At 44.5% G+C, this 17231-nt stretch overlaps 1 protein-coding gene across 4 annotated transcripts in view; it reads left to right on the top strand.

The window, feature by feature from the left end:
- The window catches only part of PTK2B (protein tyrosine kinase 2 beta), a 165389-nt gene extending 148475 nt beyond the window's left edge, over positions 1–16914 (top strand). For all 4 annotated transcript variants that reach the window (XM_049867057.1, XM_049867060.1, XM_049867059.1 and 1 more), the window contains 7 exons: positions 9221–9367; positions 9957–9992; positions 10387–10411; positions 11903–11949; positions 12840–12977; positions 13232–13312; positions 15831–16914. In XM_049867057.1, the coding sequence (XP_049723014.1) occupies positions 9221–9367; positions 9957–9992; positions 10387–10411; positions 11903–11949; positions 12840–12977; positions 13232–13312; positions 15831–16046 (690 nt within the window). In that variant the 3' untranslated portion in view covers positions 16047–16914. The remainder of the gene's footprint in view (positions 1–9220; positions 9368–9956; positions 9993–10386; positions 10412–11902; positions 11950–12839; positions 12978–13231; positions 13313–15830) is intronic.
- The last annotated feature ends 317 nt before the right edge of the window (positions 16915–17231 follow it).

The following is a 17231-nucleotide window of genomic DNA, read 5'->3' as shown; positions in this document are numbered from 1 at the left end:
ACAAATAGAGATAATTTTACTTCTTTTCCAATCTGGATAACTTTTATTTCCTTTTCTTGTCTTATTGCTCTGGCTAAGACTTCTAATACAATATTGAATAGAAGTGGTGAGAGCGGACACCCTTGTCTTGTTTCCAATTTCAAGCGAAAAACTCTCAGTCTTTCTCAGTTAAGTATAATGTTGGCTGTTGGCTTTTCATATATACCCTGAATCATGTTGAGGAATTTGCCTTCAATTACAATCAATAAAGGGTGTTGGATTTTATCAACTGCATCTGTAGAGATGGTAATGTGGTTCTTTTCCTTTAATCTATTGATGTGATGTATTATGTTGATTGATTTTCTAATGTTGAACCATCTCTGCATTCCTGGAATAAATCCCACTTGGTCACGGTGTATAACTCTTTTAATATGCTGTTGGATTCTGTTTGCTAGGATTTTGTTGAAAATTTTTGCATCTGTATTTATAAGAGAGATTGGCCTGTAGCTTTTTTTTTTTTTTTTTTTGTGGTGTCTGTGTCTGGTTTGGGTATGAGGGTTATGTTTGCTTCATAGAATGAATTAGGAAGTATTTCTATATTCTGTATCTTTTGGAAGAGGTCAAATGGTATTGGCGTCAGTTCTTCTCTAAATGTTTGGTAGAAGTCCCCAGTAAAGCCATCTGGTTCAGGACTCTTTTTTATTGGGAGGCTTTTGATCACTGATTTGATTTCTTCACTTGTTTTGGATCTGTTGAGACTTTCTAGTTCCCCTTGAGTCATTTGGGTAGGTTGTGTGCATCTAAGAATTCGTCCATTTCATATGACTTATCCAGTTTGTTGCCATACAGTTGTTCATAATATTCTCTCATAATTCTCTTTATTTTGGTTGGGTCAGTTGTAATGTCGCCCCTTACATTTTACATTTTGGTTATTTGTATCTTTTCTTGTCAGTCTAGCTAAACGTTTGCCAATTTTATTGATCTTTTCGAAGAAGCAACTTCTGGTTTTATTGATTCTCTATTGTTTTTCTGGTTTCGATTTTATTTATTTATTCTCTGATCTTTGTTATTTCCCTTCTTCTGGTAGGTTTAAGCTTAGTTTTCTCTTTTATTTCTATTTCTTGGAGTTGTCAAGTTAGGCTGTTAATTTGAGATCTTTTTTATGTAGGAATGTATTGCTTTAAGTTTCTCTCTGAGGACTGCCTTCGCTGCATACCATAAGTTTTGGTATGTTGTGCTTTCATTTTCACTTGACTCTAAGAAATTTTGATTTCTCTTTTGATTTCTTCCTTTACCTATTGGTAGTTTAATAGTATATTATTTAATTTCCATATGTTTGTATATTTTCTGGGTTTTTTTTTTTTTCCTGTTATTGATGTCTAGCTTCACTCTGTTGTGGTCAAAGAAAATACTTTGTATGATTTCAATTTTTTAAATTTATTAGGACTTGCTTTGTGACCTAAAAATGTAGTTTATCCTAGAGAATGATCCATGTGCACTGGAGTAGAACGTATATTGTGCTGTTTTCGGTAAAAAAAAAAAAAAGAATATTCTATATATGTCTTCTAAGTCTAGTAGGTTTATAGTGTCACTCAAGTCCTCTGTTTCCTTGTTGATCTTTCTAGATCTTTTGTCCAATATTGAAAGTGGTGTATTGAAGTCTCTAACTATTATTGTAATGCTATTTCCCTTTAATCCTATCAGTGTTTGCTTGGTATATTTAGATGCCCCAACTTTGAGTGCATATGTATTTATGATTGTTAAATCTTCTTGATTAAGTGGCCCCTTTATCACTGTACAATGGCCATCTTTATCTCCTCTGACAGACTTTGTCTTAAAGTCTATTTTTTCTGATATTAAGATTGCCACCCCAGCTCTCTTTTGGTTGTTATTTTCATGGAATATTTTTTTCCATCCTCTCACTTTCAACCTATTTGTGTCCTTTAGTTTAAGGTGTATCTCTTGTAAATAGCATATAGTTGGATCATTTTTTTTTTAATCCATTCTGCCACTCTCTGCCTTTTAATTAGAGCAGTTAGTCCATTTATGTTCTCTGTAATTACGGATAGGAGCCCTGGTTACACAGTAGCTAAGAGTTTGGCTGCTTACCAAACGGCTGGCAGTTCAAATCCAGCAGCTGCTCCTTGGAAATCCTATGGGGCAGTTCTACTCTGCCCTCTAGCATCACTATGGGTCAGAATCAACTTGACGGCAATGAGTATGGGTAATTACTGATAAGAAATGACTTACTTCTATCATTTTGTTATTTGTTTTTTATGTGTCTTAAGCCCTCAACAGCACTGGGTTAAGCCTTCTTTGCCTTTGTCCTTTAGTACTGCATGCTTTTGTGTTTTACTAGTTTACTGTAGTGAGCCTTTTTGTATGTAACTTCAGTAACATACAGGAAATTCCTCTCCTCCCCCTGTTGTTGTTATTACCAGTTATATGTTTACATTTTATTAACATAGTTTTATCATTTCCTTTTATATATTTCTTAATAAAAAACATGAAGGACAAAACATTTAGAATTATCAAGCATGAATTTCTTACTATTAGCCCTTATACTTATCCATGCATTTCCCCTTATTAGGGATCTTTCTTTTTATGTATAGCTTTGAATTACTTTCTAGTTTCTTTTCCCTTCCATCTACAGAACTTCTGTTAGTTTTTTTTTTTTTTTTTTTTTTTTGTAGGACTGGTCTGGTAGATATGAACTTTCTCAGCTTCTCTTTGTCTGGGAATGTTTTAATTCCACCCTCATTCTTGAAGGATGGTTTCGCTGGGTATAGTATTCTTGGTTGACATTTGTTTTTCTTTCAGCACTTTAAATATATCATTCCATTGCCTTCTGGCCTGTAATGTTTCTGAGGAAAAAGCATCTGATCTTATTGGAGATCCTTTGTATAGGATTGTTTCCTTCTCTCTCACTGCTTTCAGGATTCTCTCTTTATCTTTAATTTTTGAAAGCTTGAGTATGATGTGTCTTAGTGTAGATCTCTTTGGGTTTATCCTGATCGGGGTTCTTTGAGCTTCTTGGATTTGTAAATTCATGTCCTTTGTTAGACTGGGGAAATTTTATATCATTATGTCTTAAAATATTCTTTCTTGTCCCTTTTTCTCTCTCACCTCCATATGGCATTTCCATGACACGTATATTAGGTCTCTTCTTGTTCCATTAAACTGTGCTCAGGTCTCTTGAGCCCCTGCTCTTTTTGCTCTTCGGCATCTGTAATTTTAACTGTCTTATCCTCTAATTTGATCATTCTTTCTTCTGCCTGATTAAATTTGTCAGTAAGTCCTTCTATTGTGTTTCTCATTTTAGTTATTGTCCCTTTCAGTTGCAAAATCTCTTTTTAGATCCTCATTTTGTTCTTCCATTGTTTTCATTTCTTTTAGCTCTTTGTGTTTTCCCCTAGTTATTTGATTATGTTTAATGTTGTTGTATTATATTCTTCCATTTTACCCATTATTTGGTCATCACTAGATGTACTTCCACTCCCTTTGTCATGTTCACATGGATGGGCCATTGTTTCTCTGTTGTTTGTGTGTCTTGTGATTTTTTTGTTGGGACTCTGGAATTTTTGAGGGTGTTAACTTTCTCAGTTTTCCCCAGTATTTGGTATTTTTGTCCACACTACTTTCTGCAAGAAACTCCGAGATGGGCAGAGCCTTCAGCCTTTGCTTACCATTTTCTCTCCCTCCCTAAGATAGCTCCTTCTCCCTCCCTGGTTTAACCAGGATTTGAAAGTTCCTGATATCATTCTTCAACTCTCAGTCTCTCCCAAACACACCAGAGAACAATCTATGGTCAGTGTGTCCACCAGCAGGCATCACCACTCAGGCAAGATATCATGTACTAATCAATCTGTCCACCAGGGGGCACGGTCCCCTCTCTTTGGTTATTACTCCCTTTCCTTCTCTGTTTCTACAATCACATTTTCAGTCAGAAAACCCACACCCGCCAAACCTCTTTTGGGGCTGGATGTTGCCCTCTGGTTTTTCCTGAGGTTTTGTACCCTGCTCTGTGAGAGCTTCTTATATCTGAGCTAGCATTCAAGGGAAGCACAGGCAGACATTCCTCCATTTCAGGAGGAGGTAGCTGGCACTCCCCAGAAGGACTTCTGGAAGATCTGTCTTGTTGGTTTCAGAGCCCCAGTGGCCCTGTGATGGTTGGGGGAGCAGTCTCCACTTAGGTGACCTGCCTCCTGACTCCATTGTAGAGAACCTTTGGTACAAGTTCGTATCAGTTCAGCAGCCAACAGTTACCAGTTGGAGAAGGGAAGTCACACTCCAAATGAACCCCCAGGGAGGTCTGCCTTGTGGCTATCAGAGCCCATCCTGTAGCATGTTGGCTGTGAGTATAGCCTCTACTCAAGATGCCTGCTTCCTAGGACACAGCAGCCTCAGTCAGCAGTCTTCAGCATCAGCTATAAGGGGGAGCAGACAGACCCAAACTGATCTCCAGGGAGATTTATCCTGTTGGTTTCAGAAGCCTAAGCTGCGAGGTGCACAGGGGGGCCGGCAGAGTGCTGACTATGGAGTCTTCTGTAGCACTTTGCAACAGCCTGGCAACCAACAATTACCAGGTGGGGGAGGGGGCGTCATGCTCTGGTCAGATTCCCATGGAGGTCTGCCTTGTTGCTATCAGAGTCCCCCTGGTAGATTGCTGGCTGTGAGTGCAGCCTCCACTCAGGATTCTTGCTTCCTAGCACACAGAAGCCTCAGTCAGTCCTCAGCACCAACTGGAAGTAGGGTCAGACTAGCTCTAACAACAGGAGGCTTGTTCTGCTGGTTTCAGAGACCAGAGCTATGAGGTGCACCAGAGGGTAGGTAGAGTGCTGACTATGGGAGCTGTCATGGATTGAATTGTGTCCCCCCAAAGTATATGTCAACTTGCCTAGGCTGTGATTCCTGGTGTTTTGTGATTATCTAACATTTTGTCATCTGATGTAATTTTCCCATGTGTTGTAAATTCTACCTCTATGGTGCTGATGAGATATGATTAGTGGCAGTTATGTTAATGAGGTAGGACTCAATCTACAAGATTAAGTAATGTCCAAAGTTAATCTCTTTTGAGATATAAAACAGAGAAGCAAGCAGAGAGACACGGGACCTCATACCACCAAGAAACAAGAGCCAGGAGAATAGCATGTCCTTTGGACCTGGGGTCCCTGCACTGAGAAACTCCTAGACCAGGGGAAGATTGATGACAAGGACCTTTTCCCAGAGCTGACACAAAGAGAAAGTCTTTCCCTGGAGCTGGCACCCTGAATTCAGACTTCTAACCTTCTAGACTGTGAGAGAATAAAATTCTCTTTGTTAAAGCCATCCACTTGTGGAATTTCTGTTATAGCAGCACTAGATAACTAAGAGAGGAGCAGATTTTACTGCAGGGTCCTTCTGTAGCAATTCATGGCAGGCTTGCTGGCAACAGTGTCTGGGTGGGGGAGGGGCTGTCATGCTCCCAAACAGATCTCCTCCGGGGAGGTCTGCCTTGTTGCTATCAGAGCCTTCCCTGTAGTATGTTGGCTGTGGGTGTAGCCTCCGCTAAAGAAGCCTGCTTCTTAGCACACAGCAGCCTCAGTCAACAGTCCTCAACCTTGACTGGAAGGAGGAGCAAACAGACCTGAGCTGACTCCCCAGGAGATCTGTCCTGTTGTTTTCAGAGGCCTGAGCTACAGGGTGCAGAGGGAGGCTGGCAGAGTATTTACTATCGGAGCAGACTCCATTGCATGGGTCTTCTGTAGCAATTTGCAGTAGGCTTGCAGCCCATAGTGTCCAGGTGGGAGAGGTACTGGACACCCAAGGAAGTCTATTTTACTGCTACCAGAGCCCCCCAGAGTATGTTGGCTGTGGATATATCCTCTATGTCTACTCAAGATGCCTGCTTCCTAGTACACAGCAGCCTTAGTCAGCAGTCCTCAGTGCCAACCCAAACTGAATCCCTGGGAGGTCTTTCCTGTTGATTTCAAGGGCCTGAGCTATGGGGCCAGGTAGAGTGTTGACTATGGAAGCAGACTCCATGCAGGGGGGCCTTCTGTAGAAATTCACAGTATGCACAAACCCACTTGCAGCCAACAGTGTCCAGGTGGGGAAGGTGCTTGCATACTCCAGATGGACCCCTGGGAAGGTCTCCCTTGTTGATTTTAGAGCAGAAGCTTGGGATCCTGTCTCTTTGTACAGGCAAGGGGTGTAGTGGCCTGCATGGCTAGGGGGAGGGGCGGGGACAGTGAGAGAAGTGATTTTCCTACGGATGCGATGCATTGTTGCTTGGTTGATTCTTGCCTGTCTGCAGTTCCCCCCGCTGCTTTCCTCTCCTTCCTTATTCAGAGTCCCTCAAAGCTGAGCACCATTTCCTTGTTGTATTTCTTGTTGTATGTGTGAGGGAAGATTGGAACAACGGTTTGTTTACGCTGCCATCTTTCCAGAATCAAATAAATTTTATTTTGTTTTGATCAGATCCATAATTCTGAAATTTGTTTTCTTAATGTCTAGCTAAATGGTTCTCAGTTGAAATGATTTTGCCACTAGGGGACATTTTGCAATTCTGGAGGCATTTTTGTTACAAGTGTGTGTGGGGAGGTGGGAGTGCTACAGGGATCTAGTGAATGGAGGCCAGGGTTGCTGCTAAGCATCCTACAATGTACAGCACCCCACAACAAAGAATTATCTGGCCTAAATGTCAATACCACCAAGGTTGAGAAACCCTGTTCCTAGCTAATGTTTATTTAGCTCCTTGAGAACAGAGAAACTGTATATATCACCATCACAGTCCTCCCAGCACCCAGCGCCATGCCTGCCACATAGTAGATGCTCAATAAATAGCTGTTGAACAAAGAGCATTTCAGCAGGAAAAAAAACTCATGGGGATAAGTATTGTTAGAATCTGAGATCAGTAATTTAAGTTCAACAAGCACTAGGAAAAATCTCTATATAACTATTTTTAAACTGTGTTGTTATCTTCAAGGATGTTTTAGAGGGTTTAGTGGGGAAAGTCTTTTAAAAGGCTTGGCAGAGATTATGGCTTGTAAAAGTAGGTAGAGAATTGCTTTTGTTGTTTTTAGCATTTTATGTAAATGACTCGTATGTAAACTGGATGCTCCAAAGGAAGAGAACTAAGGGGCCTGCTGGCCTGGGTGTCCTAGAAGGCCTCTGCCCCAGAAAAGGCAACCTCAGGGTTTTATTGCAATTAAGAGGATACCAATAATGCTTTTCCTGCATGAGTTCAGGGAGCTGAGGTGATCATGTGCAGCAGAAAAAGCAAAAGAGTTTAGAGGGACTGAGCAGATGATATGCAAATGAACCCTGGGGAACACTGAGGGAAAAGAAGTAATGAAAGCACATGCAGTGCCTTCTGTTTAGGAATTAGCAGGTAAAACTATGAATAGGTCCAAAGCCCCACAGGTGAGTTAAAACAAGGGTGGAATTAATAAAGCCAGTGAAAGGAAGCATTTATCACAGATCTATAGATGTACAGTCATGTGGTGCTTAACATCAACGATACGTTCCGGAGATAAGATGTTATGTGATTTGGATGTTGTGTGAACACTATATTACGGATGAAGGTCCCTTCAGGCATTTGCTTCCAGGATAAGGAGGTTTTGTCCATAGTAAAAATTTGCTGGGGCAAATAGCCTCCCTCTAAAATTAGTTTAAGGAGCCCAGTTTTTTAGTGGCACAGTAGTTAAAGCGCTTGACTGCTAACCAAAAAAAGATTGGCGGTTAGAACCACCATCTGCTCCTTGGGAGAAAGATGTGGCGGTCTGCTTCTGTAAAGATTTATAGCCTTCGAAACCTTATGGGGTAGTTCTACTCTGTCCTATAGGGTTGCTATGAGTGGGAATTGACTCGATGGCAGTGGGTTTGGTTTGGTTTGTGGACAATTAATTTATCTAAGGTTTCAACAAATTCTTCTGCTGGCTTCACATCAGAACTCAAAGATTCACCACCCACTTTCACATTATGCAGCAAAAAACATTGTTTGAAGAACTTGAACCACCCAGAGCTAGCACTAAACTCGATTTTGTAGTCTGGTCCTGCTTTTGTTTAATCATCTCGAACAAGCTTTGTGCCTTAGCTGTGGTTGTCAATGTGCTGAGACGGATTCCCTTTTGTGTTTGGTCCTTGAGCCACGTCGTTAGCAATTTCTCCATGTCTGAAATAAGTCTTTCTTGCATTTCTGTTAGCCTTGTAGCTTTCAGTGCAGCTGATCATTTAACAGCTTAGAAGATTTTTTGTTTTTGAGGATCATCGTGTCAAGTGTGTCATGCCTAAATCTTCTAAGTCTCATTCTCCAAGTGGAATTTCTGAACTCTGTTATAACTTATGGGACCACAGACATATATATGCAGTCGGACGTTGCCCAAACAGATGTTATACAGCGCATGAGTATTATTTCTTAAATTTTGATCTTCATTTTATCTCTTGGCTCATGCATTTCTTTTAACCTTTGGAAAAACCCAAGCTATTAATAGTCCTTGAGTGGTTTAAACAGTTAATGTGTTCAGCTGCTAACCAAAATGTTGGCAGTTCGAGTTTACCCAGAGACACCTCAGAAGGGCCTGGTGACCTACTTCTGGAGAAACTGGCCATTGAAAATCCTACAGATCTCAATTCTACTCTGACAAACATGGGGTCACCATAAGCTGGAATTTACTCGATGGCTATTGTTTTTGTTGTAAATTATTTTTATTGTCCCAGTAAGAGTACATTTTCATAGACAGGCATGATCAGGTGGGTACATGCCGTTGCTCCTTGTACCAGATTCTGCTCAGCCATGGACAGTTACGTGGGCCTGGACGGCAACCTGTGGGCTAGAGGCCGCACCCCTTCCAGAACTGCTGCCATGTGCTGGGGTGGAGACAAGCACCAGAGGGTTTCCAGAGGGCTGGCTTTGCATTTCTACATTTATTGAGTGATAGTAATCATCACAAATGTCAACTGAGAAAATAATATTAGGGCAGTAATTTGAAAACAAGATTTCATTAATGGGCTGTGTAATAGTTTGAATATAGTGCATGTCAATCAATGTAGCCGCAAGCTTGGCATCAGGCTGCACCATAGCCACATGCTTGAAGCTGATTGTCTCCATGCATGGCTATGAATTTTTTTCTTACAAGAAAAATGCAGCTTACAAGACCAGGTTTGTGGCTCCAGCGAGGCTCTTCAGAGAACTGTCCCTCCTCTGAGTCTGAGGACTGGTCTCACTGGGTCCTCTCCTTTCTCTCTGCTGCTCTGTCAGGAGGAGGACCTCATCCGACCCAGCAGCCGCGAAGAGGCCCAGCAGCTATGGGAGGCCGAGAGGGTCAAGATGCGGCAGATGCTGGACAAGCAGCAGAAGCAGATGGCGGAAGATTACAAGTGGCTGAGGCAGGAGGAGAGATCCCTGGTGAGCACCTGCTGGACTGTGGGTAGGAATGGACCCTTCTCTGCAGCTCTGCTGAGCACATTTTGATAAAAATGCTTGCATGGGAGGGATTTCCATGCTATCATGTCAATTCGTGTTTTCTTTCATCTCCCAGGCTGATGAGAGTGAATGCTCTCTGTGCATTCTTTTTTTTTTTTAATTGTGGTGAAAATAGCAAACCAGAACATTCACCAATACAACAACTTTCATATTTACAATTCTATGACATTGATTACATTTTTCTTGCTGTGCTACAATTCACCCTATCCTTTTCCAAAATATTTCACCACTGTTAACATAAACTCAATGCCCCCCAAACAAAAACTCTCTTTTTCCCCCTTCCTCCCACCCCCAGGAACCATTAATAATCCTTGGTTTCTATATATTTGCTTATTTCATATAACTGTGACTGGCTTATTTCACTCAGCATAGTGTTTTCAAGGTTCATCCATGCCGTGGCACACATCAGAGCTTCATTTCTCTTTACAGCAGCATAATATTCTCTCTATGTATTTTTACTCCTTTTATCTCTAGAATCCTAAGTCCTTTGCTTTGGTTTTCTCTTTTGCAGGACCCCATGGTTTACATGAATGATAAGTCCCCACTGGTAAGTCACCAGGAGAAGTCTCTTTCTTAGAAGTAAGGCCTCAGTTTGTTTAAACAATGGAACCCCCAGCTCTAGCTCTTTTATTATTATTATTATTTTATTTGTTTTTATGTTAGGAGAATGTCTTTTCCCTTTACACTGAACTCCAAGTGGCTTGTTTCCTAAGTTTTGTGTGTTCTACACCCTTAGCACTGCCTTGGCAAGCCACAGGGCCCCTCAGCCTCTTTAAATGGAAGGGCCTACCCCAGGTCACTTCTGGTCGGGAGTTCCCCAGGGCTCCCCTCTGTGCCTGTGTTATCTGAATGCACAATTGAGGGAATAGGGGTAATTAAAAAGGGGAAGTCAGTTGTCCCCAGAGCAGCATTAGTGACTGTTATTCTTCCCTTCCTTTCAGAGCCCAGAGAAGGAGGCTGGCTACAGTAAGTGCTCACACCCTTCCTCTCGGTTGGAGTTTCTGCGTAGCATCTTGTGTTGAGCCACCCTCCTTGCTCGCTGTCTGCTGCAGAAATTTTAAGAAACATCTGCCTTGTTTTAATTCAGGATATGATGAGGGCCCATTGTCGAGTTGCTATCCATCCCTCTGCTCCATCTATCTGTGCTGCTTTCTCTCTGCGTAGCAGCTTTTCTCATCTCTCTCTGTTGCCTGAGTCCTCAGTCCTCTTCCTAGTTTGTCTCCTTGAATGTATTTTGAGGAGTTGGTGATTCTTCCTTCCTGTCTCCTCCTCACTTTGTTGGAGGTTCTTTTGCACAGAGTAGTTAATGAATAATAAAGTAGCCCTATCCTGCCTCTGGAAACCCCAGTGGCATAGTGGTTAGTGCTACGGCTGTTAACCAAAAGGTCGGCAGTTCAAATCCACCAGGCGCTCATAGGAAACTCTATGGGGCAGTTCTACTCTGTCCTATAGGGTCGCTATGAGTCAGAATTGACTTGATGGCAACAGTTTTTTTTGTTTTGTTTTATCCTACCTCTGGGTGGTGCAAACAGATGAGCCCTCGACCATTAGCTGAAGGGTTGGAGGTTTAAACCCACCTAGAGGTACCTCAGAAGACAGGCCTCAGAATCTGCTTTGAAAGGTCACAGTCCTGAAAACCCTAAGGAACAGTTCTACTCTGTACACACGGGGTTATCACCAGTCAGAATCAACTCTGTGGCAACTAACAATAACATCCTGCCTCTCTCCATTCCTCCTCACCTTCTCTAGGCCTGACGGATGGAAGAGAGAAAGTAGGAGGGGGCAGCTGGATTTGCAGGGTCTCTCCAGAAACATCTGCTGAAAGCAGGGAGGAAGGAGCTAGCTGTGAGCCAGGCTACTGCCTGGATCCTTGGGGGAAGGGGACTGGAAGGGCCTAACAGTTACCTGATGATGACAACAATGATACTGATAATGATGACAACCACAACAAAAGTCACAGAAAATTTAACACAAGCCAGCGCAGGCCTAAGTGATTTACAAATATTAACTCATTTAATCCTAACAGCAACTCTGTGAGATAGGTACAATTTATTATTACCCCATTTTGCAAAAGACTGAATCGAGGCACAAGGAGGTTAAGTAACTTGCCCAAAGTCACACAGTTAATCATTAGCAGAGCTCAGATTTGAGCCCAGGCATTCGGGCTCTGGGGTCCCTTCTGACTGACATCTCCACGTGGCTCTGGTTTTTTCTTTCTATGAAATGGACGGTAGTGTTGTCTCTGCCTGCAGGAGAACCAGAGAGGCCAGAGGGTGTTTTGCTGGTACTTTCATTTGGCTGCAGGTTATTTTCCTGCTGTATTCCTGGAATTCAGGTTTCATTTCCCAGGGGCCTTCTGGTCGTAGAGGAGAAAGGGTCCCCTTGGTGATCGGGAGGTAGGAAGGGAAGGGCCTGGGTGATGAGAACTGGCCTGCTCACCCTCCTTCTTTGTTGCAGCGGAGTTCACAGGGCCTCCACAGAAGCCACCGCGGCTGGGCGCACAGGTACGTGGTGGGTTTTGCAGAAGTTTGGTAACCCCTTTGAGTCAGGTCTCCACCAGACTGAAGATCATGGGCTGCTCAAACTTAAAGGAACCTCAGGCATAATCTAGTCCAATATCCTCATTATATAGATGAGGCCCGAAGAGGGGAAATGCCTTGCCGTAAGGCCACACAGGAAACCCTGGTGGCATAGTGGCTAAGAGCTATGGCTGTTAACCAAAAGGTCAGCAGATTGAACTCACCAGGCACTCCTCAGAAACCCTATGGGGCAGTTCTACTCTGTCCTATAGGGTTGCTATGAGTTGGAATTGACTCGATGGCCACGGGTTTGGTTTTTTTAAGGCCACACAGCCAATTCAAGAAAAAGCAAGAAGAACCAGCCTCTTATCTCTTGTGCCTCTTCCCCAACCTAGAGGAAAACTCGTTGGTCCAGCCCGAGGGGCCCGAGATGTGGGCCCCCTTTCTCTGTTTAGCCTTACCTGTTGACTTCCAGCTCCCCTATTGTCAATATAACAGCCTGAGGTGCTGGTTTTCCGCTCTCTTCAACAGTGGTTCTCAACCTTGGCTGCCTCTTAGAATCACCTGAGCAGCTTTGAAAACTACTTGGGCCCCATGCCCAGGTGCTGATTCAGTTGGTCTGGTGTGAAGGGGGCATCAGTGTTTTGAAGCTCCTGGCCTCAGCAGTCAGGGCTGAGACCATTGCCCTGGAACAGGAGGGAGGGATGTACCCCCAAGACAGGGCGCTGTTATTCCAGAGAAGAGTCTTTTCAAATCGGTTTAGTGTCTGAGTGGGTACCTGTAGTGCCTGCTCAGGAAAGGATTATAGCAGCCCCTGACTCTTTCCCACTCCACCCCCACTCCCCCACCCTGGCCATCTGCTTCTTTCCCCTCAGTCCATCCAGCCCACAGCTAACCTGGACAGGACTGATGACCTGGTGTACCTCAACGTCATGGAGCTGGTGCGGGCTGTGCTAGACCTCAAGAACGAGCTCTGTCAGCTGCCTCCCGAGGGCTATGTGGTCGTGGTGAAGGCAAGAGCCAAGAGCCTGAGCCGGGGATGGGGGGGGGTGGAGGCTGCCTGGCCTAGACCCAGAAGGAGAGGCAGGGGCTGAGCTTCCTTGTCTGTTACCCCAGCAGGTACTTATCCTAGGAAGACCCTCATTAGAGCAAGGTGGTCAAAGGGAATTTAGTTCCAGATAGCCTCAGAAGGCAGGTACCATCCCAAGGGAAACAGCTTTATCAAAATGTAGGAAGTGATGGTCTCCCTGCCCCTTTCTCTCCCCAGAATGTTGGGCTCACGCTGCGGAAGCTCATTGGGAGTGTGGACGATCTCCTGCCTTCCTTGCCACCATCTTCACGAACAGAGGTGAGTGTCCTCGTCCCAGGTAGTGCTGTAAGCCTTCATTTCTCTCCTCCCCTCCACCTGTCCCTGGCTGTGTTTCCTACCTGAGGCTCACAAGGCCATTCTGGGCAGCCTCATTTCTGCCTCCTGAAGGCAGCTGTGCACCACAGGTTTTGAGCAGTGACCACCAGGGAACTGAGAGGGCACTAGGGGCTTCCTGGTGTGAATTTCCTGCTCAAGTCTCAGATAACTGCAGTGAGTTCTTTTTTTTTTCCTAAATATTTTATTGAGTTTTTGGTGAAAGTTTACACAGCAAATTAGGTTCCCATTTAGCATTTTCTGTACATATGGTTCAGTGACATTAGTTACATTTTTGACACTGTGTCAACATCCTCCATATTTCCATTCTGGTTGTTCTGATTCCATTAATCCAGTGTCCTGCTCCCCCTCCTCTCTCAACCTTCTCATCTATGCTTTAAGGTAAATGTTGACCATTGGTCTCATATAGATGATTCTTTTTTAAAATAAGAAGCACAGTACTCACAGCTGGTATTGTTTATTTTATAAGCCAATCTGTTATTTAGCTGAAAAGTGACCTCTAGGAGTAGTTTCAGTTCAAAGTTTAAAGGGTATCTCATGGTGATTTTTTTTTTTTTTTCATGATGATAGTCTCGGGGTTCCTCTAGTCTCTACTAGTCCAGTATGCCTAGCCTTTTTTTTTTTAAATAAGAATTAGAGTTTTGTTGTACAATTTTCTCCCATTCTATCCAGGACCATCTATTGTGTCCCTGGTCAGAATGGTTGGTAGTGGTAGCTAGGCACCACCTAGTTCTTCTAGTCTCTGGATAAATGAGGCCTTGGTTCATTGCAGTGTTCTTACTGAGTGAGGATATGCAAAGGAAAGTACAACTTCCTCTTATTCCCTCTTTTTATCTTTTATCTAGTCACCTTCCATATTAGAGGTTAAGGTGAGTGTGTCATTGAAATAGAGTTTACAGTTTTCTATACTTAATCATTTGATCTAATTTTCTTTGTTGAAATGAGAAGCAAACAAAATTATCACTGAAAACCAGAATGGGAAACATCCCTAAAGCATTCATGCTCAGTATTGAGACTGTGCCTGTGGTAGGCAGAATAATGGCCCCCAAAGATATCCACATCCTAATCCCCAGAATTTGTGGAGATGTTACCTTACATGGCAAAAGGGACTTTGCAGATGTGATTAAATTAAGGATCTTGACTTGGGGAGATTTCCTGGGTGGGCCCAGTGTCATCATAAGGATGCTCATAAGAAGGAGACAGGAGGGCCAGAGTTAGAGAAGGTGATGTAAAGACAGAAGCAGAGGTCGAAGTGATGCAATTGCTGGAAGGAAACCATGAGCTAAGGAATGCACGTGGCCTCTAGATGCTGGACAAGACAAGGAATAGACTCTTCCCCGGAGCCTTCAGAAGGAAAACAGTGCTGCTGACACCTTGACTTTAGCACCCCCACCCAAAAAAAAACCTGTTGCCATTGAGTCAATTCTGACTCATAGCGACCTTATAGGACAGAGTGGAACTGCCCCATAGGGTCTCCAAGGGGCGACTGGTACATTCAAACTACCGACCTTTTCGTTAGCAGTTGAGCTCTTAACCTCCTAGTGAGACCTATTTCCTACTACTGACCTCCAGAGCTGTAAGATAATACATCTGTGTTGTTTTAAGCCCTAAAAATCTGTGGTAATTGTCCTAGCAGCCATAGGACATTGATACAGTACCACTGTCAATTTGTTGGTTATCTGCATTTTAATGTTGAGGCATCTGGAAACCAGTAGTAGACTCCCAAGAAAGCCCTTTCACACCCCATTAGGCTGCGCTTTCATCTACACCCTCCCCAGGCGTCAGTAATGGGGTACAGGTGCCTACCACCTCCCAGCCTACCTCCACTGTCTGTGGCTGCTCATGACAGGATGAGGCAGAAGGGTTCAAACCCATTTCCCAACCTCCCTTCTAGTGGCAGCAGCAGCCCAGAGCCCCAGCCTGGGTTGCCTTGTCTGGTGTGAGTGCTTGTTACCTTTGAGATGATCATGCATTCATTCATTCATGAACAATTCATTCATTTCATTTGATAAATATCTTCTGAGCGCTGACTATGTGCTCAAAAGTATGCTAGGCTCTAGGGATAGGGCAATAAACAAAACAGACACACTTGGAGTTGACAGTAGGCAGCTAAACACATGAGTATGTGTACTTAATCCATGACCATTCACTCAAACATTGACCCAGCGAGAGGAGAGATTTCAGTGAAAGGGGCCTGTCCATCTGGATCATGTTGGGGTGGTAGCAGGGTGGGCTGAATGGTCCAGGCCAGTCTTTGATATCAGTCCTTGCTGTCCCAGGCTCCAGCCTACATGGGACCTTGGATTGAGCCCAGGGAATTTCTGACCACCCTGGACGAAGTCTGAACCCAGTTGAGGCCAACACCTGTGTTGTCACCCTCCTCCTGGCATGAGGCTTTGCAGCCCACTCAGCTCCTAGCCTCCAACATGTTCTTTCCTTGCAGATTGAGGGGACCCAGAAACTGCTGAACAAGGACCTCGCAGAGCTCATCAACAAGATGCGGCTGGCCCAGCAGAACGCCGTGACCTCCCTGAGTGAGGAGTGTAAGCGGCAGATGCTCACAGCCTCCCACACCCTGGCTGTGGATGCCAAGAACCTGCTCGATGCTGTGGACCAGGCCAAGGTTCTGGCCAACCTGGCTCACCCACCTGCAGAGTGATGGAGGGTGCTACCCTGCTTGCATCATCCACCCCACCTGGTGTCATGTACCCCACCCCCCAGCCCTTGCCTTGCTTTCGATCACGTGGGTCTTCTCAGGGGGAAGGCCTAGGGGAGCTCTTCCCTTGCCATTTTGCACGACCCCCTTTCCCCACCCCCACCCATGCTCAGGCTGCAGCTGGACACAGGAGACCCTGGGCTGTGGATGCTGGGGGATGGCAGAGAGGGCTCGGAGGAAGAACTGCAGCTGCACGGCCACTCCCTCCTCACACCTGCCTGGCCCAGAGCATGGGTGCCTTGTTGGATGTCACCATGGAGCCAGGAGCAGCAGCATGGACATGGCAGGAAGACTTGGGAACCAAGCTATTCTCCTTCCTCTTTGGCCCCCAGAGGACTCCTACTGTACAGAGGGGCTGCAGAGGGGCTTTTTTGAGAGGCAGTTGCTGGTGAGGCAAGGGATGAACTTGGCTTTTGTGTACAGTGTACATTGGAATTTATTTAATGTAAGTCCGTCTGGACTGACAGCTGTGTGCCCTCCTGAGGGAGGACCTGGGAGATGGTCCAGGAACAAGCTAATTGGGAGTCTAGGCACAGGACACTGTGTTATATCAACAAACCACACACTGGGAAGACTAGGAAGAGACAGAGGCCAAAACAAAATTTCAAGCCACATCTGCCTCTCTTCCTCTCTCCCTCTTTTCTCTTTCTTCCTTTACTTTCTCCACCCCTCCCCTCCCTTCTTTTTCCCTCTTTTCTTACTCGTTCTCCTTTTTTCTCCTCCACTCCTTTCCTTTCTCTTGTGTGTGTGTAGAACACTCTTTTACCTCCTTTCTATTTGACTTGTGGTTGAATTAAAATTGTATAATTTGCTTTGTGGTTTATTTGATTTTTGTTGTTTGTTTGAGCCGCACTTTGGGGAAGAATGTTGGCCTTGAACCACAACCCTGGGTAAATTGATTGTGCCCTGTGATGGGTAGACACTGGGCCTCACCCAAGGGGGGGCATGAGGTGACGCTTGGGTAGTGGAGTTTGTTCCAGCCCCTTTGCCTCGCATGATGGGGGAGGGGCCTGAGAGAAAGGCCGCTTGCCAGAGGAACCCATGGCAGTTCCCACCACAGCCACTTGAGGAATGCCAGTGGCACTCTCCCAGTGGATACCAAAGTGTCCAGACTTTGGAGGGGCTTGG

This window comes from Elephas maximus, chromosome 22 (genome assembly GCF_024166365.1).
Source record: "Elephas maximus indicus isolate mEleMax1 chromosome 22, mEleMax1 primary haplotype, whole genome shotgun sequence".
In the NCBI taxonomy this organism is placed as follows: Eukaryota; Metazoa; Chordata; class Mammalia; order Proboscidea; family Elephantidae; genus Elephas; species Elephas maximus.
The sequence above is the reverse complement of the archived record's forward strand: the minus strand, read 5'-3'. Positions and strand labels throughout refer to the sequence as shown.